Source organism: Rissa tridactyla, chromosome 4, assembly GCF_028500815.1.
Source record: "Rissa tridactyla isolate bRisTri1 chromosome 4, bRisTri1.patW.cur.20221130, whole genome shotgun sequence".
Lineage (NCBI taxonomy): Eukaryota > Metazoa > Chordata > Aves > Charadriiformes > Laridae > Rissa > Rissa tridactyla.
In genome coordinates, this window is record NC_071469.1 from 3,178,531 (window position 1) to 3,199,622 (window position 21,092).

At 41.4% G+C, this 21,092-nt stretch overlaps 1 protein-coding gene across 1 annotated transcript; it reads left to right on the forward strand.

Annotated features, from left to right (window-relative positions):
• The first annotated feature begins 926 nt into the window (after positions 1 to 926).
• Positions 927 to 19,390, forward strand: FBXO3 (F-box protein 3). Its single transcript, XM_054200634.1, has 11 exons — positions 927 to 1,094; positions 4,422 to 4,511; positions 6,189 to 6,352; positions 8,903 to 9,017; positions 11,592 to 11,796; positions 12,856 to 12,901; positions 15,142 to 15,226; positions 16,075 to 16,197; positions 16,660 to 16,775; positions 17,160 to 17,350; positions 18,224 to 19,390. The coding sequence occupies exons 1-11, from the start codon at positions 988 to 990 to the stop codon at positions 18,347 to 18,349; spliced, it is 1,368 nt and encodes a 455-aa protein (XP_054056609.1). The 5' UTR covers positions 927 to 987; the 3' UTR covers positions 18,350 to 19,390.
• Positions 19,391 to 21,092: the final 1,702 nt, after the last annotated feature.

Here is a 21,092-nt window from a genome sequence, read left to right on the forward strand (position 1 = left end):
CATGGCTGCCGTCTGAGCCAAGCGTCCCTACAGGACATGTTTAACTGACGAGATCACAGAATCATAGAATGGTTTAGGATGGAAGAGACCTTAAAGATCATCCAGTGCCACCCCCTGCCCTGGGCAGGGACACCTCCCACCAGCCCAGGCTGCTCCAAGCCCCGTCCAACCTGGCCTTGAACCCCTCCAGGGATGGGGCAGCCACAGCTTCTCTGGGCACCCTGGGCCAGGGGCTCACCGCCCTCACAGTCAAGAATTACTTCCTAGTATCTAATCTAAGTCTCCCCTCTTTCAGTGGAAAACCGTTCCCCCTCGTCCCATGGCTCCCCTCCCTGATCCAGAGTCCCTCCCCAGCTTTCCTGGAGCCCCTTGAGGGACTGGAAGGGGCTGGAAGGTCTCCCCGGAGCCTTCTCTTCTCCAGGCTGAACCCCCCCAGCTCTCTCAGCCTGTCCTCCCAGCAGAGGGGCTCCAGCCCTCCCAGCATCTCCGGGGCCTCCTCTGGCCCCGCTCCAACAGCTCCGTGTCCTTCTGCTGTTGGTGCCCCAGCGCTGGAGGCAGCACTGCAGGGGGGTCTCCCAGAGCGGAGCAGAGGGGCAGAATCCCCCCCTCGCCCTGCTGCCCACGCTGCTGGGGATGCAGCCCAGGCTGCGGGGGGTTTCTGGGCTGGGAGCGCCCATCTCCGGCTCACGTTGAGCTTCTACTCAACCAACACCCCCAAGCCCCTCTCCTCAGGGCTGCTCTCCGCCCATTCTCAGGTGGCACTGGTGGCTGCAGACGGCCCCGTCTGTCCCTGCTCCCTGAGGGTAGCCCCGGCCGCGGGCTGAGGGGCCGCGGGCTGAGGGGCCGCCGGCGGCGGGCGGGCGTGGTCGGCAGGGGGCGCTGCGGGCCGCCCCGCCCGGCCCCGCCCCGCCCCGGCGGCTGACAACGGAGCGGCGCGAGGGGCGGGCGCGTCCCCGGCGGCGGCGGAGCCGTGGGACGTCTCGCAAGATGGCGGCGCCCCTGGACATGGAGCCGTCAGCCCTCAGCCTGGAGCTGCTGCCCACCGACCCGCTGCTCCTCATCCTCAGCTTCCTCGACTACGGGGATCTGATGAGGTACGGGGCCGGGGCTTCGCCGCGATCCGCGCTGCCGAGGGTGAGGGGAAGGGAAGGCCGAGCCGGGCCGGGCCTCGGCGGGGGGTGGGGGAGGCAGCGCCGGGCCGCGGGGCGGGGCAGGGCAGGGGAGCGGGGCTGAGGGGCGGGAGGCCCAGCCTGCGCTTGGTGGGTGAGCCGGGGCCTGCTGCGGGTGTCGGGGGACCGGGGGGGAGCTGAGGAGTGAAGCCCGGAGGAGGCGGGGTGAAGCCCGCGGGGGAGGCGGGGACTGCCGGCGGCTTCGGGTCTCACAACTTCTCGGTGGGCGGGTCGCTGGGCCGGGAAACCGGGCCGGGGTGGAGCGGGCTGGGGGGGGGCTGGACGGGCACAGCGCTTCCAAAGCGCTGGGCAGTGGGTGGGAAGAGGGGTTGGCTCCTTCTGGAGGAGCTACTGTGTGGAGGACATACCCTAATGCACCCTTCCCTTCCAGAAACAGTTGTTCGGGCTTTGTTTTTTTGTTTGTTTGTTTTTTAAAGCAAAAGGGTACGTTCCTTGTTTTCTCTCTCTCGTTCCATGTTGTTTTTGTTTGTACCTAAATTGCAACTTAGAGATCATAAAATGGTTTAGGTTGGAAGGGACCTTCAAGCTCATCTAGTTCCGTGGCAGGGACACCTCCCACTAGACCAGGTTGCTCCAAGCCCCGTCCAACCTGGCACTGAGGTGAACCAATAACTGAATTTGTGAAGTCAATAATTCTCTGAAACTGTTGCAAACAAAGGGTGGTCTTGTTGCTGGTAAATACATTCGATTATTTGAACGAGCTGTTTGAGGAAAGCCGAATGAAATGAAATAGGGTGATTTTTTTTTTTTCAGGCAGAAAGACATGAATGAAAGTTCCAAGCTCCTCTTGGACACTTTACTCGATGGCTGAAGAGTTTTGAGTCATACAGTGAAGATGAGAGTATATTTTCAGCTAAAACCTTACCAATGAAGTACAAGCACTGGCAGTGATTGAAATCACAGTATTTAATCAAAGCGGGAGGAATATGTACGAATAAAATAGAATATTATCAACATTTTTTTTGTTTGGGTTCCCCCCCCTAAATATTAATCAAGAAAGTCATTGGGGAGAATTCTGTTAGGACAACAGCAAAAAAGAAATTAAGCCTAAGCAAAAATGGTAATAATTGTTACAAGTCCAGCATGGATGATTTAGTAGTAATTGCAAAGGGTGTAGCAAAGGCACTGCCTATTTTTGTTATGTATTTAACAAAATGAGATGGATTTTGCTGTGCAAGGACAATTAAATACCGTGTAGGTTTGTTATTTGTAAGGTCAGTAATGGTAGTTTTGCATAACTGGCTGTTTGTAGTACTCAAAGCCTTAATTGGGGAAATCTCTAGGTTGTTTACATTTGTTTTGGTGACGTGTATATACTCTGACCATCACAAACGTTACATTTTCCCTAGTATTCCATAGCTTGGTTAGTCTGGTGGTGGTGCTTAAATAACAGAAAAGCTGACAGGTGACCAAATATTTATGTAATTAATGAGAGTGACTTTAATTGCATCTTTATCATGTTTTAAGCCACACGTCCCTATGATGCCACAGTGACTTCTTTCCTACCAGAAATTACAGGCTTGATTGATAAACACCAATATAATGAATTTCTGCAAGGGCTTTGACTTTGGGATATTCCCCACCTCACTCCCCAAAAACTAATAGAAATTCCCCATGTCATGAATGAAGCTTTTACGTGGGCAAATGTCAAGATTTGAAGTAAATGTAGTTTGTGTCATTGCAGAGGGGATGGGTAATGGCAGGGCCTACAGCAGAATCACTTTACTTTGTTGAGGTTGATTTGGGAATACTGATACAATTCTAGTTTAAACAGCTTATAATGGATATTGAGGAGGAAAAAAAAAAAGATTGGATTGGACAGGTAAACGTGAATAATTCTGTAATCTCAGTGCAACATGTTTTCACCAGCCCTGGGCTTTGGCTGATTTTACTTATCAAAGAAAAGATGGAGAGGCATCTTTATTTCAGTGTGTAACTATGTCCATTTACACTGTTGGTCTTTTTTACTTACCGATTTCTGAACTACACTGAAAAAAAACCCAAAAATCAGTAACTGGAAGCTTAAGTTTGGTGACCTCATTTGGGGTATTTAGATGTTAATCACAGCCATTAAAACACACATATTAACTGTTAGAACAGGCTACCAAAGGAAGTGATGTTGCCACATCTAAACTGGTGGTATCTTTTGAGGAGTTTCTTAAAGCATAACTGATAATTCAGCTCAAACACAGAAGAAAAAGAGGTTTATTGTCTGGTGTTCAGGTTAGAGGCAATGATTTCCTTTAAATTCTGTGAATCTTTGAATAACACAATCATTCCCTGTATTACTGCTCAGTACATTGCTGATGCTGTACTGAACATTCTTATTCGTATAAATACACTGAAATGTCTTACTGTTGATACAATTGTACATTCCAGAAAGGCTTTATAACTGTAAAAGTAAATATGGAACAGCCTGTATTTGATGGCATCTCCATTGCTGGTTTTAAAGCGCAAGTTAGTAGGTGTCAGGAATATAGGTTAGCTTTTGCTATCTCCTCGCATCAAACCAGGATCAACTTAAGTAATTTCTGAGGACAGTTTTAGACCTATATCCTACAGGTTTTTTAATAACTGCATTTGCAATAGTACTGCACAGTGAAGGATATGATTCTCTTAACTTCCTGAAGTAGCAATGTTACCTGTAATGCAATGCCAAGAGCTTTTGTATGGTCTTCATTAGATTGAGGTTGCTGTACTTATTTCCAGGTCTGTCACCCCATGTCTGTCTTTGTTTCTGGCCATGAAGTTTGTTATTTAAACAACTTAAAAGTGGAAAGTAACTTTATAATACTGAAACTGGATAGTTTCTATAGTTTATTGATTGAGCTTCCTGTAGTATGGAAACTGGAAAATAAAAGGTAAAGACTGACAATCCAGATAAGAAAGCAATTTAAATCATAACAACTAGTCTGTGCTTCTGGAATGCTTGCTGCTGATGGAGTGGAGTCAGACAATGTTTACGATGGCGTAGGTCTACAGGGTGACCTGCTTTACAAAATTACTTAATTGCTGACAGTTCTCAAAGTGTGTTGAAAAGTAGTTCATGACTTACAAAGCTGTAGTGAAGACTTTTAACCATTGTAAGTACAACTCTAAAAAGGACAGCTGACTAACTTTCCAACTCTGCATTTATTTCATGAGAACGGATGTGTAATATACTGCTCAGTATTTAGCCCTGTTTATTTTGCTACTTGTCTACAATCGAATTTAATGATTTTATTTTTACAGTTGCTGCTATTTAAGTCGAAGATTAAATCAGCTATCAAGCCACGATCCATTGTGGAAAAGACACTGCAAGAAATACTGGCTTATTTCAGAGTAAGTATGATTGTTTTAAGCCTTTTTTTTATGTGAAAATAAGGCTTATGTTATTGTGCTGTCTGTTTATGTCCACGTTACTTCTAGCGACTCTAAGATTGAATTGGTATTCACCAGCTTCAAACCGATGAAAGGTTAGAGGTATCAAAAATGTTAATTTCCTAAAAAAGCTTTATGAATGTACAAGTTTTAAAAAGTTTTACGGATGGGTGGAGGTGTCCTGTTAATGCCTAGGCTGAAGGAGAAGCTGCAGCATGACCGTATCAGACACCAGATATTCTGAATGCTGTAATTATGAGGGGTACAACTGGATGGTTCTGTCAAGGGTAGCCATGACTGGAATCGCAGAGTAGTTCTGGTTGGAAGGGACCTTTTGAGATCCTCTAGGCCAACTCCCCTTCTCACACAGGGTCACCTAGAGTAGGTTGTCCAGGACTGTGTCCAGTGTCCTGTCAGTGGGCACTGCTGAGAAGAGCCTGGTTCCATCTTTACTCCTTCCCATCAGGTAACTGTACGCATTGATAAAATCCCCCTAAGCCTTCCCCAGGCAGAAGACTTCCAGCTCTCTCAGCCTCTCCTTGTGTGAAAGTTGCTCCGGTCCCATAATCATCTTTGAGGCCCTGCACTGGACTTGTTCCAGTACGCCCATATCTTTCATGTAATATGGAGCCCAGAACTGGACAGAGTACTCCAGATGTGGGTTCACCAGTGCTGACTAGAGAGGAGGGATCACCTCCTTTGACTTGCTGGCAACACTCTTCCTATTGCAGCCTAGGATACTCTTGGCCTTTTGTACTGCGAGGGTGCAGTGCTGGCTCATGGTCAGCTTGGTGTCTACCAAGACCCCTAGGTTTTCAGCTGGCCAGCCCCCAGTGTGTACTGGTGTCAGATTATTCGTCCCCAGGTGCAGGATGTTGCATTTTCCCCTTGCTGAGTAGGAGATTCTTCTCTACCTGTCAAGGTCTCTCTGGCTGCACAACCATCTGCTGTATCAAACACTCCTCACAGTTTTGTAGCTAGAGGGATCTTGATGTGAAGACTTCTAAATTGTTACATTTTTATTCAGGTGTATGAAGCTGTACTAAATCTTTTAGATTCTGTGTGCTGATTGGAGTTGAGGAATTGGAATATATGTTACAATTTGGAGGCAAGCATCCTGTGTCAGATGTTAGTCAGCACTTTTTTTGGCAGCCTGTATTCCTATAGCCTGCTGTTGTGCCTGTGAGGAGTACTGAACATGCAGCAATTCCTTAAGAAACTGACTTTCCAGATCAGTGCACAGAGTTCTCGTTTAACTCTCTGATTTACTCCTTAATATTTATTGGATAAATAAAGGAGTTTGTGACTAATGCAGTAGATCAAAAAATGTGGTTTTTTTGAAGGCCTTCTCTGTGTATGTGTGAAATGCGATGTAAATTAGGTATTCACCAGTTTTAAGATTTAATAATAGACGGTGCTCTGTTTAAAGGACTACTGTTTCTAAATTTTCCCCTGATACTAAGTACCCCAAATAGATACTGGAATTAATTGAGTTTCTGTATCTTCACATGGCTCAAAGTGTTCCTGGTTTAATATTATGCATACTGTTTCTGCCACATAACAAATAATAACTTCTTGGGTTTAAAAGGCAAGCTTTTTAGGCTGGTATTTAAACTTACTTCCTTCATGTCCACTTAGAGAGGAAAAAAGTCAGCGAAATCAGACCTGGAAGGCCATCTTCATCAGTACCTACTCTGACCTAGGAAGATACATCCACTACTATGCTACATTGAAAAAAGCCTGGGATGACCTAGAGAAATACTTAGGGCAGCGGTGTCCTCGGATGATTGGTTCTTTGAAAGGTAGGGTGTGATACCTCTCTAGTAGGTTGGCTGACGCGACATTGTCTGTGGTTAAGTTTCACATGGCTTTCATCCTAGGTGCCTTAATTACTGGAACCCTGAAAGTCAAATAGATGTGTTTTCCCTTCCTCTCCAGTAAATAAGTAAATCAGACCATGTGTATAGTCCTTGTCCAGTTACCAGTGATCCATAGATTCTCTGAAGATTTCTTTTCAGAGAAGAAATCAAGATTATTTTTTTTTCCAGTGACCAGTCTATCTTCTTTATCTCTGGATAATCAGGAAATGAATACACTTTTACCGCTTTTGTCTTTGGTTGCTATGACTGATTTTTTTGTTTGTTTGTTTATTATTTTTTTTCAGTTTTATAATGCCATTACTTCAAGGACCTGGGACCCACTGGTGTGACTTTATTTGTGAGACTTTCTTAAGACCTAATTAAAACACTTTCACATGAACACAGGCATTTTAAACTAAAGCCAATCAGAAAGGAAGTATTTTTTTTCTTTCCAGTAGGTCTTATTGTGTTCCTCTAATGAAGGTAAATTGGCTGAACAAGAATTTTTACTTTTTTTTTTTTTTCCAAGGTTATGTTTCAAATTAAGTTTGTGTTTTAATACTTCAAGTACTTCCAGTGTTCCAGTTCATAAATCTTACACAGCAAGATGTACAGCAAGTTTGGGCTTTTATGGTATAGGGACAAAACAACTCTTATATTTGCAACTGTACTTCAGTCTTCTGTATTACATTGACTGTTAGATGAAGATGTCTGATGTAACATAATCTGTGAAATTAAGAGAAATGTATAGACAGTGATCTCTTTCTATGTAAATGTTGCATTGTTCTTGGCTTGCTGAATAGTGCTGCATTTTTAAGTTCTGCTAAGTATTTATGAATAACAGAACATGGTTAGAAATTAACGCTTACTGTCTTCCTTAAAAAAAATTTTGTTTTGTTACTCCTGAGTGTTAGTGAAGGACTGCCCTTTTAGGAAAAGGACAAAACGGTTATATGTAGCCTGAACTCTTGTGTAACACAGGTCATAGGACTTGATGTAGGTATCATGCCTTGATTTCTGTAACTTTCATGCTGCTTTATCAAAAACATGGACTTCACTCAGGTATACAGAACCACTGAATTGCCAGTCAAGTAATTTTTTTTTTTTCATAAAATGGAAAGTGTCTGTGTTGGAGATGTTGAAATGAATAGATTTTACCACAGTTTACTTTCAAAATCCTTCTAAAGAATTTGGTGCAATGAAGCTTCTCTCTGTCTACAGAAAGACAAAAATAAATTTTAAATTATCAATTTCCACACTTGTATAGTGATGGCAGGTTTTAGCAGAAGCTCTTCCATAACTTACAACTTTTTAATACCATTTGTACAGGATCTTGTTTCAGTGAATTGTTAAATTATGCTATAAAAGTGAAACCGATTACAAATATGGAAAGAGTTTCCAAAAAAAAAAAATCGCCCAAAAAACCTTGACTGGAACAAACCATACAGGCCACCCAGTTGATCTTTGGTAGAAGTGAGGGTGTGGAAACCCCCTGAAATGTGTGTGGAGGTGTAAGAGTAGTTGTTCCCTACCCCCTTCTCTTGATGATGATACGAAAATCCCCTTGTTACAGCCCATTTATTGCTTTGAATTCCAGGTGAATGGTGGCTGCAGCCAACATTTCTTTGTTACTGATTGGACCGGAAACTGAAAGAAGCAACCCTTAGAATGATGAAAGAGTAAAATCAATATTGCCGAAAAGTTTTAACTGGGAATTAGTCAGCTAATGACAGTATTGTGGGGAAAGGGTTTGTTTCACTTTATAAATACTTTCTGCTTAAGTCAGGGCTGTTGAGATTTCGTTGGATGGAGATTGGTGCTGTATTAAGTAATCAGTTAATGTAATCAGCTTCCTTTCAAATTTATGTAGTATTCATTTTGTGCCACCTAGCATACAATAAAGTCACCAAATATTGACTTGAGTCCTCATTCGTTTGGTCAAAGCACTTACAAATTCCATGCTTTGTAGTTGAAATACTTGATTTTTAGTGATTCTGGCCACTGGGATGGATTTAATCAGTGGAAGATTCTTGAGACCATGCTAGTAGACAGCTGCGTCCTAAAGTTGAACTGAATTTATCTTGCTTTTGTATGTCTGTTGGTTCATTTTGTCTGGATTGTAAGTGGCAAAACACTTCAAAATATATATTCCTTTTGTGATAACACTTAAAAAAAAAAATAATCCGTAATGCTAAGGTTGCTGGGGCTGCTTAAAATTCTCTTTGGCAGTTGAAAACATGTGGTCATATCTGGAATGTAGCTGGTTTTTGCCTTATTTCTAGCCATGCAGCTCTGATGAAATGATGTGAAATAAAATTTTAAAGGAGAGGTCTCAACACAAATTCTTGTATTTACCTTTGTCAGGAACAGCATACTGGGCACTCGGGGACAGAGTAGTGAAGAATCATTAAATTTGAGAGTTATGGAGGAGCAGCAGTTCTTGATTCTCCCTCCAAAGCTGCCACTTAATCCTGTCTTTCTTTTTGTACACAGAGAGTGTGCGGGAGGAAGATCTAGATGCTGTGGAAGCACAAATAGGTTGCAAACTCCCTGATGACTATCGATGTTCATTCCGTATTCATAATGGACAGAAGCTAGTGGTTCCTGGGTAAGGAGTGAAAACTACGTACCAAGTTGTTAATTCCTTTTGTATTTCTTGAATACTTTATTTCCTAAAAAGATAAAATGTCTGCTGAACAGGACAGATGAAGCATTAAACATATTGTAACTGCATGACCGCTTGAAGTGAGACTTCTAGAATTTACTATCTTTTAGTCTCAGAAGCTATTAAAAACACAGTGTAGATTTCTAATTGCTCAAATTACTCTTACACTTCAGTCCTTTTTCCTAATGAAAACCTTTCTCTTTTTTTTTTTTTATAATAACTACATCTTCCAATTGTTAGACTCTTTGTCATACCACTGCAAGTTGCTCCCTTGAAGTTTTGCTTTGTATTGCATAAGTAAATTAGCTTCTTGCACTTTGCAGGTTTCATTATTTAGTAACTTTTTGCTTTCAGGGAGCTAGGGAATAACTTTCAAACCAGGCAGTGATTTAAGGTAGATTCAAAATGTCAGTTCTGCAAATTAGGTTTTCTCAGTAGAAGATTTCACAATTTCGTGCGGTTTCAACAATTAAAAAGTCCTTTTACATCAAGGTTAGAAGACAAATGACCAAACATAGTTTCCTATTTTCCAGCTATAGAAAAAGTTTGAGGTCAGCACTTGATGAAGTGCTGCAAACATCAGAGTTGGAAAGTGAGGGCAAATCACTGCAGTGGCTGTAGGGGGCAATGCCTTCACTAGTAAAGAAGGTGCAGCTTCCTCCAATCCTAGTGCTGTATGTGCAGAAGGGATATGAGAAACAGTTTTATGCAACCATAAGGGTGACTTCTCATTCTGTTTCTTTTCCAGGAGAGATTTTTTTTTTTTTAGAGAGGAGATAGGTACCCTAGTTCTGTAGACTTCAAATGGAGCTGTGCAGCTTGTGTGCTTCCTGCTTTTCCTACTATTTCATTCCCACGAAGCCTCTACTGTGGTGATGTGCCTGTGGAAGGGCTGGGGGAGCTTGAACAACTGCCAGTGGGCTGTGGTCCATTGCTATGTCCTCAAAGCCAGGGCCTGAGCCTTACAACCTCAACACAGGTTGACAGACCTTGTTGGTGGAGCACTGACTGGGGGACTAGTTAGGTGGGACCCTGGAGCAAGAAAGGCTGCCACGCTGCGAGTGGAAGGTGTGGTCTCGCTGTTGGGGACAGGCTTGCTTTCTTGAAGGAATACTGGAAAGATCAGGTGTAGGTAGTAGAAGTCTATGCAGCAAGCTGTTGGCATGTTAGGTCAGAAATGGTGGAGACTCAGGACTCTTTGTCATTGTTAGATTCTTCAGGTTTCTGTGTCTGGATGTTAGCATCGCTTTTTAAACTAGAAGGTGCTAATTCCAGGCAGGACTACGTAAGGAAAAAGAGGAATGGAACCTGTTGCCCAGGATGGGAGCAGTTTATATCATCCTGACATGTGGCAGCTTGTGCCTGAGTTAGTGCTTTCGTAACACCAGTAAAAGCTCAGTGTCTGCAAGAGTTTACACCTGAGAACATCAGTGAAAGGCAAATTAGAAGGGAGTGTGGGTGGGGAGGTGCACATTACAGGTTTGTGTGCTCTTCTTCTTGCTAAGCGCGTTGCTGTAGTGTGTGCCCTTCTAGCTGATTACTTTGATCACATTACCCCTTTTTGTCATTCTTCCATTGTATGCCCCTTTATTACATTGAGTCTGTTTTACTTTTTTTTTTTGCCCTAGCTGTCATCTAGCCAAACATATCATATCAGTGTTAACTTTAGCTTCTAATGCTCACCTCCATTCCTAATCTGTTACATATTTCAGATTAGTACTACTTTTTTCCAAATTTACATCTTCTTTTCTTATGTATAGAGAGGCTCCTTTTACTGTCTTCAGCGTCACTTCCTTATTGTTAAAAACAAACAAATAAAACAATCCCATTCTTCGCTGTAATGCCTACAAAAAGCCAGAGGAAAAAATCTGAAACACAGTTGATAGCCTTTCCATGTCATGATGATGAATATTGTCTCATTCTTTCCTTGTATGTCTGTTTACTTGTGCCTGTATGCCTTGGTGTTTATACTAGGATTATAATCTCTCTGACTCAATAGTTATTTTCCTTGTTTACTTCTCAACCTTCTCTCCAAAGCATATAGAGCACCTCGCTCACCGTAGTTTTGATCAGTGACCGTTTCTATAGCAGCTAGGTATTCTAATTGAAAAATCATGGATGCTTTGATAGTATTGAAATGAACTTGCCCAAAACTTGAGATACCAAGCACTGGTTATTATTACATTATGCTACTATAGGAAGCTGCATCAGCTGTCAACAGCTTCTTTGAAGTAGTTGCAGACATAGTGGGAATCACCAACACCGTTTAAAGTGGTGCTTTGGGATGCACAAAACATACAAGGAAGCGTTTATTTTAGAGCCATCAAGCCTCCCCTTGTGAAGGTTGACGTTGTGAACTAATAAGCTAGTCCAGCATATGGATATTAGACTTCATCTAAGCCTAACATGCATCTAGAGCATTTGTAGAACCAATGCTTAGAAATGATTTAAAACTATCTTTGCATTGCGAGTGGTATCTTCTGTTTATCTTTCCTTTTTTTGTTGTTGTCTGTTAAGTTTGATGGGAAGCATGGCACTGTCAAACCACTACCGCTCTGAAGACTTGTTGGATATCGACACAGCGGCTGGAGGTTTTCAGCAGAGGCCAGGTCTGAAACAATGCCTTCCTCTTACTTTTTGCATTCATACTGGCCTGAGTCAATACATGGCCCTGGAGAGTGTGGAGGGACGAAATAAATACGAGATCTTCTATCAATGTCCAGTAAGGAAGATATGTTTATACTTGTGAATGTACTTTTCTAATGATTGATGGTGTCCCTTTGCATGTTATCAGATACCTGAAATATTTTACATAGCATAAAGTGAATACTAAGAGATCGTATTTGTTCGTTACTTGCCCCTGAGTTGCCATCTGATTTTCATCAAAGCCCACAAGTGAAATGGTTAGTAAGTGAGAGAAATTTACACAAAGTTATTAATGGCTAATGCAATTTCTATAGGTCCATGATAGTGGACAACATCCATCCGTATTGGAAAAATACTATTTTAATTTGTTCAAACTATGGCAGGTATATGCTCTTGTCTCTGTTTCCATAAGGAAGAAAAGCTTCTCCGTAATGGAGAAGATCAGCATCTGTGTGCATCTTCTCCCTCAGATATGTTAAATGTAAATTTAATACAATAAATGATACCCTCTGGGTTGTAAGCAAAACTTACTCTCCAGTGAAAGAACAAGTTGCTCTTGAACAGCTCATTTGTATAACATAATTAAGTATGTAGATAGGCATATGTATTATATATGTAATATACATATTAAGTATGTAGAACATAATTACAGCTGTAGTATTTTAAGATAGGCATAGTGTTGCTACTGAAGTTTAACGATATTATACCTAACAAGATTTTAGCCCTCTCTCTCCTTAGCCATGCCCTGACAACCTCCTCACCCCAAAAAGAAAGGAGGGTGAGTAAAGGGTGTTTCTTGTAAAAAAAGATGTGGATCTTCATCCTGCTATGGAGTTCCTGGATGTTTGTTTTCAAAGCATGTAGCCATGAGATTTCTAGGGAATGCCTTGATAATGGATCACTTGAATAATGTTAAGATACCCCTTTGTGTTGTGCCGAGTAGTTAAACTTTCTGGATAACGCGTGGGAACTTGGAAGGTTGCTTACTTACGTTTATTATGTATTAAGCAGCCACATTTTAGGCTTAGTGAATATAGGGAAAGTGTTCCCTATGTTATATTTCTGGAGTTGAATTTTAACCTTGGAAGTCTAATGCTCTCCTCCTAATACATCCGTAACCTTCCTTCCCTTTTAGGACCAAATGGCTCGCAATCCATCTGCTATTGATATGTTCATTACAGGTAACACTTTAGATAAAATATTCTGTAAAATGTTTTAATTGCACTGTTTAGAAAATGCATGTCAGCATGACCTGAACAAAGCAAGCATTCTGAACTTTCTGTGCTACTTGCAAGCCTCCAACCCGCTTTAAAACATCAGCGGTTACTTGAAAAGAGATGCAAGTTTTCTATATTAAAGGCTGTCCTGTGTGTCTTGTAGACAAATCATTCCATGTACTAACCTGTCTAACAAGATGAGCAAAACCTTTAACTTGACTATCATGGGGGTGATGTAAGCAATTATTAAATACAACATCCAAGTGGACGGAAAGGTATTTTTTCCCTGCCTCCAGAAGTTTTTGCAGCTATGTTAGAAGTTGAAAATATTTTGTGTCCCTTAATGAAATCTAAATAACTATAAATATAGCTGCAGAAAAAAAACCTTTCTGGATTTTTGATCTGCCTCCTTGCTGTGTTCAAAGGATAAAGGAGGGGAGGGGTAAACTATGTAATTGTTGTTTGTTATGTAGTAATCTATTGTGATCATCAGTCAGGCACATACATTGACTGGAATAGTGTTTTGATTATTTCTTTTTGTTAATCCACTGGAATCTAGTAATTGTGGCTATATCTAACTTAATTCCTTTCACTCAGTAGGAATGCAGATGTGTAATAAACGGCACCAAAACTAATATTAAAATTTAGCCTTGCACGTTTCTTAGGAAATATGTATTAGTATTACAGTGAGAAACCACATTAGGTAATGCTATACCATTACTGGTTTGGGTTGAAGGTAGTCAAACTCTTAGCCACGCTAATTTTAGGAAACCTTTCTATGTACTGATTAATTGTGTGAGCTGATTTCAGTGTGAAGTAGTCAGCCTGTTGTCTGTTTTACAAAGGTCGTTGCGGAATGCATTGTGTGCTTTAGAACCATCATAGGAAAGATATAGCAGAAGCTCGAGAGTTTGGTTACTTGCTTCTCTCCACCTGAGGATTTTGTAATACTTCAGAGCTACTTCATGGTGAAGCTGCTTTTATGGAATTGAGTCAATGGTGAGGTGATCTGACATCGTATTTAAGTGTGTTCCACTTGGCTGAAAGGGTTAATCTGGACTTACCTCAGAGTGGAGGCAAAGTTTTGTATACAGCATTTATCTCTTGTCATTTTGAACGTGGCAGGGTAAATTGTTCAGCTTCCTCCATTCGTAGTTCCTTTATACAAGGTTTGCATGTTGTGGGTTAGTGGTAGAAAGGAGGATAATAAACTTGGAGTTCCTTAGGCTTCCGAAAGATCAAAGGACAGTACACATAACTCTTGCTCTAAGGAAGAAGTGGTAAGTACACTTAATCTAACAGGAGTGGTAGCACTTGATAACACGTTGGTGAGGGTAATGATAATGATTTCTTAGTATTTCAGCTTAAATGCAGTTTTGTATCAGTAATACTGACAAATAATTGAAGAACGCTCTACTTTTCCCTTGAACTCTATATTGCAATGCTTGGAAGATGTATGGCTGACAAGTTCTTTTATGGAGAGCCAGTATCTCTTGTATGAAACGCTCTTCTTTGAGAGTCGAATGTGACAGCTTGACTGTCTGCTTAGAAATCAAGCGGTTCCTAATTAATGGCTGTAGGTGTATGAAAAGCTGTTCTCAGACAATGGCTGTAAAGGTATGAAAATCCCAGGTTCTTTGGAATGTCATACAGCCTTAGTCTTCTGGCTTTGTAGCGGGAGTGCGGAGCATGTCTATGAATTACACCTGTTTTTTAAGGAGAGGGGAATTCTGCAAGTTACTGGCATGTAAGTCTATTTGTATGCAAACCTAAGCCCATAAATCCACCAGTGGGTTTGCATGCTTCTTGTAGGTAGAATAGAAATAGTTGTACAAGTAGTCTAGGCCACTATACTTGTCGTCTTTCCCAGTCATAGCAGAAGAGTCAGGAGCAGGAAACCAGATGATGAGAGACACCAGCATTTGAAGACCATGATTATAAGGTGAAATACTTAGCTAAGAGATTCTTCCTTTGCTGTGTCATTTCTGGAGCATGCACCCTTCACTCTTAGTTCTTGGTTGGTTTCTCCAAATGATCTTTGTTGATAGAATAGACTGGGATATAGACTGACTCATCTAAGTAATTCTGAGAGTTTATTATAAAAATATTCAAAGCTTTAAACTGTTTCCTTGAAGTATTTATTGCAATGGGCTTAGTGGTAAATTTGCCTGGTTTTATAAATACTTTTCTTCTTTGGCATCTAGGTACATCTTACTTGGAGTGGTTTACGTCCTACGTAAACAAAGTTGTAACTGGTGGTTATCCTATCATCAGAGACCAGATTTTCAGGTATTGTGACTGGGATTTATAACCTCACTGCAAGGTTTTGGTGCTTCTTTTAGAATGGTGACCTCTTTCCAAGTATTTATGGGTATCCGATGATAAAGCTGATGGTGGAAAAAGGAGAAAGGATGTTAAACTTGGTGCAGATGAAGCTGTAAAACAGAATGCTTAAAGAAACTTTTTTTTTACCAGAAGCTTCAGTGTTCATAACTTTGTGTTAACGGGACCGGAATTTTGCATTATAACTGACCTGAGGCTTAGCTAACAGCATCATGCTTATGCTGCTTGCCATGAGTGTGTTGCAGCTGCAGGACTGTCCTGAGTTATTAAAAAAGGAATTGTCTCAGTGAACTGGTCGCCAACACAACACCGTTGAATATGTAAATAAACAGGACCCTTCTGGTGTTTGAATCTGTATGCACTTTTTATTTCTTCTAAGCAAGAACCTTAATTCTGTCAAACCGAGATGCTGTAGAACCGAGTTCCTGATCTGTAAATTAACTTGCTGTAGGACTTCCTATTTTTTGTTTGTTTTTTTTTTAAATAGCATAATGACACATCTTTATTAACAAGTATGTCTTCATTGACTTTAGATCAAATTATACACTCAGCTTAATACAAGCATTAATGGAGGTACAAAGAGATTATTGATAGCTGTATGAGTTTAGGTGATGGGGACGTATACGTCATGAAGACACTCCATACATCCTTTATTTAAAAGCCAAATGATAAGTTCAGAATTACTTCTAACCTAGCACCACAGTGCTCTTATTAGTAAATAACTGATCACTTGGTTAGATTTCTGTATTGAGTGTACAGAGCTATTTACAGAGTTAATGCTTTCCTTTCTGTAGGTACGTGCATGATAAAGAATGTGTTGCTACCACTGGAGATATTACTGTTTCTGTGTCCACGTCTTTTCTACCTGAACTCAGTTCTGTACATCCACCGCATTATTTCTTCACTTACAGAATCAGGTAAAAATAACAACTGAATTAACTCTTGTAACCCAGGAAAAACCTATGTAATGTTCAAAGGATCGTTGTTGCAAATTTACGGACAGCGTTCATAAATGTACTAAAATGAATAGGATGTGCTCAACATGCCGTACTTTTAAATAAAAAAAGTACTAAATCATTACCTGGTCAGGGATGCAAAGTACCAGTACTAATTACTTCACCAGGTAATTGGTAAAGTACAGTGATAGGTGAGGGAAAGAAGCTATGAGTCACTCTTGTGATTTAGAAAGGGTTAAATAACGATAGTGAAGTGGAGGCATGGAGATGGATCCCAACAACTTATTCAGTGTACTTTACCTTAGAGTGGGGTTGGGTTTTTTTGCCCAGTCTACTTGGAGAGAGACCCCAAGGATACTAAAGCGTTTCGTAATATGTATGGCAGTAGTTACATACCCATTGAGTGTGCTGTTTGGCTTCCAGAATTGAAATGTCCAAAGATGCTCTTCCTGAGAAGGCTTGTCAGCTGGACAGTCGATACTGGAGAATAACAAATGCCAAAGGTGATGTAGAAGAAGTTCAGGGGCCTGGAGTAGTTGGTAAGTAAAAGATTGCTTTTACAAACACAATAGAGAGAGTGTTTTTGCATTTAATGTGCATGGTATCAAAGTTACGTCATTAGTTGTTCATCATGGTGACAGAGGGTAGTAGTTGTATGGTTTGTATCAGAATCACTTTGTTGCTTGAAAGAAAGAGATATATTTCCATCTGTTTTGTCTTTAAAGTTGTTTTGCAGAAGATGTCTGAACATCCTGATAGTTAGCAGCTCTTCAGGGCGTTTTTTAACATCAGTAATTGCTGAGAATCATTTATGCGTCCACTGGAATATAAGATGATCTGCCTGAATGTGTTGTGTAGTGCAAACTGCAAAATTGTAGTTCGGCTTCAGTCCTTCCTATAGTGATCTAATATTTTACCTACAGGGGAGTTTCCAATTATCAGTCCAGGGAGAGTCTATGAGTATACCAGCTGTACTACGTTTTCCACGACATCTGGATACATGGAGGGGTATTACACCTTCCATTGCCTCTACTACAAGGACAAGTTCTTTAACGTCACAATTCCCAGATTTCATATGGTGTGTCCAACATTCAAGGTGTCTACAGCACGAATGGTAAGTGGAGATGCAGTTGTGCTTATCCTAGATTTTTTTTTAATGGTGTTCATTAGTTCTCACTGAAAGTGCATTTCATAAAGTCATTTAATGACTTTGCAAATCAGTAAGGTATTTACCTTACTGTTAATATAACGTAGTTTTAGTTTGGGGATTGCGGGTGAACTATATAATTTCTCCCTTTGCTTTGGCCCACTTAAAGAAGAATGCTTTATTTATTTTATTGCTAGCATAGCCCTTATTTAGTGACTGAGTCAGAAAGAACTTGGAAGTTTTTTGTGTGAGCATCGAGTCTTTCCTTGGGCGTAGACATCTACTTGGATGCTTTCTGACATTTTTCCAGGGATTTGAGACACTCTCATTACCAGTAGCTCTAACAGCAAATGCCAGCAGATGTCGTGCTTCTAACAGAAAACGGCATCTCTTAACTCGTGCTCACATTTATGGGAGTTGTAACCTCCTTCCATTCACTTGACTGTAAAAATAATTTGCTTTTCTCTTTTGATCTGCCTGTGCTTTAAAGGTAGTAACGACCCTTTTTTTTTTTTTAAACTACTTTTTATTAAAAAACAACATAAGCCACCAAGAAAATTGGTAGAGCAGAGCTACTGAATTGTGGCTTTAGAGAGTTGTACACAAGAAATAATGAAGGCTAACGGATATTTACTGAGTTAAAGGTCAAGTAGTTAAAATGACCTTGATTGCAAATTAAACTTTGTAACTGTAATGAGCTGGTTTTAGAGCCTAGAGTACAGTGTCTGCTCCACCTAATTGACATGATAATACAGACTTCAGATTTTTCTAGGGAATTGTTAGTGCTTTCTTAGAATTACCTGGGAGATTTTAATTAAGTATGCATGTGTTTTGTATTAGGAACCAAATCATAATGAATATGCAGTGGATGAAGACGAAGATTCCACGGACACTGACGAATACGAGGATCGACGTAGAGTGTTGGACATTCCTGCACCTTCTGGACGCTGCCCACGTCACACCTGATGGGATTTTTTTTTCCAAACAAACTGTTTTCAGAAGCTGAACTCCGTGGGGCTAGTGCATAAGAATATTTCTGACTCTTGTAAATGAACTTTCTGTTGCACATCAGGGCAACTAGCATGAATGTTGGTGCCAGTTCTAATGTTCATCAGAGTTATAACTTCTTTTTTTCCTGGTTTGGAAGTGGGGAGGGGGCTTGGGTGGGGGTTGGAGGCGGGGAGGGAGGGAGGGAGAGAAAGACAAAGGTGTTTGGGCTTTGTTCACTCTTTGCTGAAGTGCGAAACAGCTTGGTAGTCCGAGGTAATCATATCTGACATTTTTAAACTATTGCCTATTTATGATCAGATTGCAAATAGGGTGTGGGGATTTGTTTTTATACGAGCATTTAAAATTAGCAATAGACAAGATGGCAAAAAAGGTGCATACTATTGTCCTTTCTCATGAGTTTCTACTCTCGAGAACTCCTGCTAAGAATGAAACTTGCAGTTGGGTCTGTGTATCCTGTTTGGGTGAGATCAGGTGCTCTTAATGCCTTTTTTTTTTTTATTATCATAGAAGTACTAGAAAATTTTGGTCATCAAATGCATAAATTAGGAATGAAACTGGCCTTATTTTTAGACAATCTGTCTTTCAGTTTAATTTTATGCTAAGTGACTCTGATTGGATAATGCCTTTTGGAATGTAGTGTACGTGCATAATCTGCCTCTCGGTAACCAAGAAATTTCTCAATGACTACAAAGTATGAATTTGTAAATACATTTTGAGGTTTGGTTGGTTTTTTTTTTCCTTTATATGATGTTTGCTGTTCAGACTTTGTCATAGGTGACAAATTTCTGTCGAAGTATGTTCCCCTAAATCCTCTGTGGATTTTTGTAACTACACCTGAATAAGAAAAAAAGAAAAAAAAAAAAAAAGGGGGTGGAGCCTGACAGAACACCAGGTGACTAGAAACTTTATATTTAAAGAAGTATCTGTTTGCTTTATCACTTTTATTTTGTTTCCATTGTCATTAATAAACAACTTAACTGCCTCCTTTGCTCTGAAGTGCTCCATGGGACGACTCTTGCCAAGACGTGAGCGATAATTGTGTGACTTCCATGGCTGTAGTCCGTTCCGCTTTTTGGCATCTGGGATTAGGAGCTCCTGTGAGGAATACCAGTATATCGTGCTTCCAACTGAGTGTTTCTGATGTTGACTGGTTACTGCTCATACGGAAAGCCGGGGTGTTTTACAAGCCATAGTTTTAGATTCTCTGTTCACCTTTCTCCAGTGCCACGCAACATTTGGATCTTCCACGATGGTACATGGTAGAAAAACAAATATTCCCTGTGACCCCTACAACAGTCCTTCAGGTTAAACATCCAGAGAGGCAAAAAAACCTTGTGTTGTCTGGCGCAGAAGTCTGAACAACAGTGTGAATGTCTGGAGTGGTTTAAAAAATTTTCCAATTTAAGGATTCCTCGGTATTAACTGTGAGGGGAAAACGTGGTGTTCGTGGCGTAATGCTTTTTCGTAATAAAAATCTCATCATCTCTTAAAAGGGTGAGTGAAAAGGGCATTTCGTGGAACTTACTGCGGTGCTCGGAGTCCGCTGTGTGTTTTTAAGGACCGATAGCCCTCGTGGTCGGAGGTTTGCTTTGTGCTTTGCCAGGGTCTGTGTGTTCTAGTTGAGCAATAGCAGAGCAAGGTCACAAGGCTCTACAGAAACGCTTCCCAACTCACGGCCATCTTGCTCTCTCAGGGAGTGGCCCTCCCTTGGGTCGTTAAAGAGGAACTATAATTATTGCTTACTGTAGAAGAAGCCAAGATACGGGGCAGCCGATACTCTGTCAGCTTCTGACTGCTGGGATGTGAGGGCTTGAGGCCTCTGGCCCGAGCAGAGCTGGCGGTCGCAGGAGCCCTGTGTGAAGGGAGGAGATCAGGTAGGGGGAGTGAGAGGTCGCTGTTATTGTAGCGAACGCGTATGTATTTGTAGCAGGAAAAGGATTATTCCGTTGCTTCAGGCAGCTATTTGAGCACGTGGCATAGTGCCTAAAGCTACCAGATGCAGCGTTGCTGCAAGCCTTGTGACTCTTCATTATGTGCATCTGAAGTAGGGTTTATGCCAGCGGTTCTCCTCACCCCACCCAAAACTCTGAAGCTTATGCCAGATTGGGATGAAAAGTGAAGTGGCCGAGACCATTGAAGAAAACAAGGAATCGCTTGTGGGGCCAGCGCTGCGGGACTGTAGAAACCTTCTCTGAGGAAGCAGGAGAGAACTGACTGTCGAGATCCCGCTTCAGAAGACAGTGCTTCGCCAGGGCTCCGGCTGATTCAGCAGGCGGGTGTTGGGTAGGTGCGCTGGTACCTGCCGACGTCGCACACCCAACCGCTAAACGCCTGCTACAGTTGCTGGAGTTGTGCAATACGCACGCACGGGTTGTAACATATGTACGTCTTTCCCTTTGGCCGCCATCCTTCAGGTTCAGCCTGAAGTTCTGCCACCGTCTCCTGACTCTGATCCCGACTGTTTGGTGCTTGGCTAGAGCTTCTCCGGTTGTCGTGGCTTTGACCAGACTGGCCCCTGAGACGAAGGGTAAAATAAGCCTCGTTGAACATCTATGAATACGGTTAAAAACCTAGCACACCCAACGCAAATAGTCCTTTTTGCTTCTTTTTGTAGGTGGAAAAGGCCTACACTGACAGTCGTTTCATAATTGTGCCGTAGGATTCCTTCAGCATTTTTGTGGGCTTTTGCTGGGTGGAT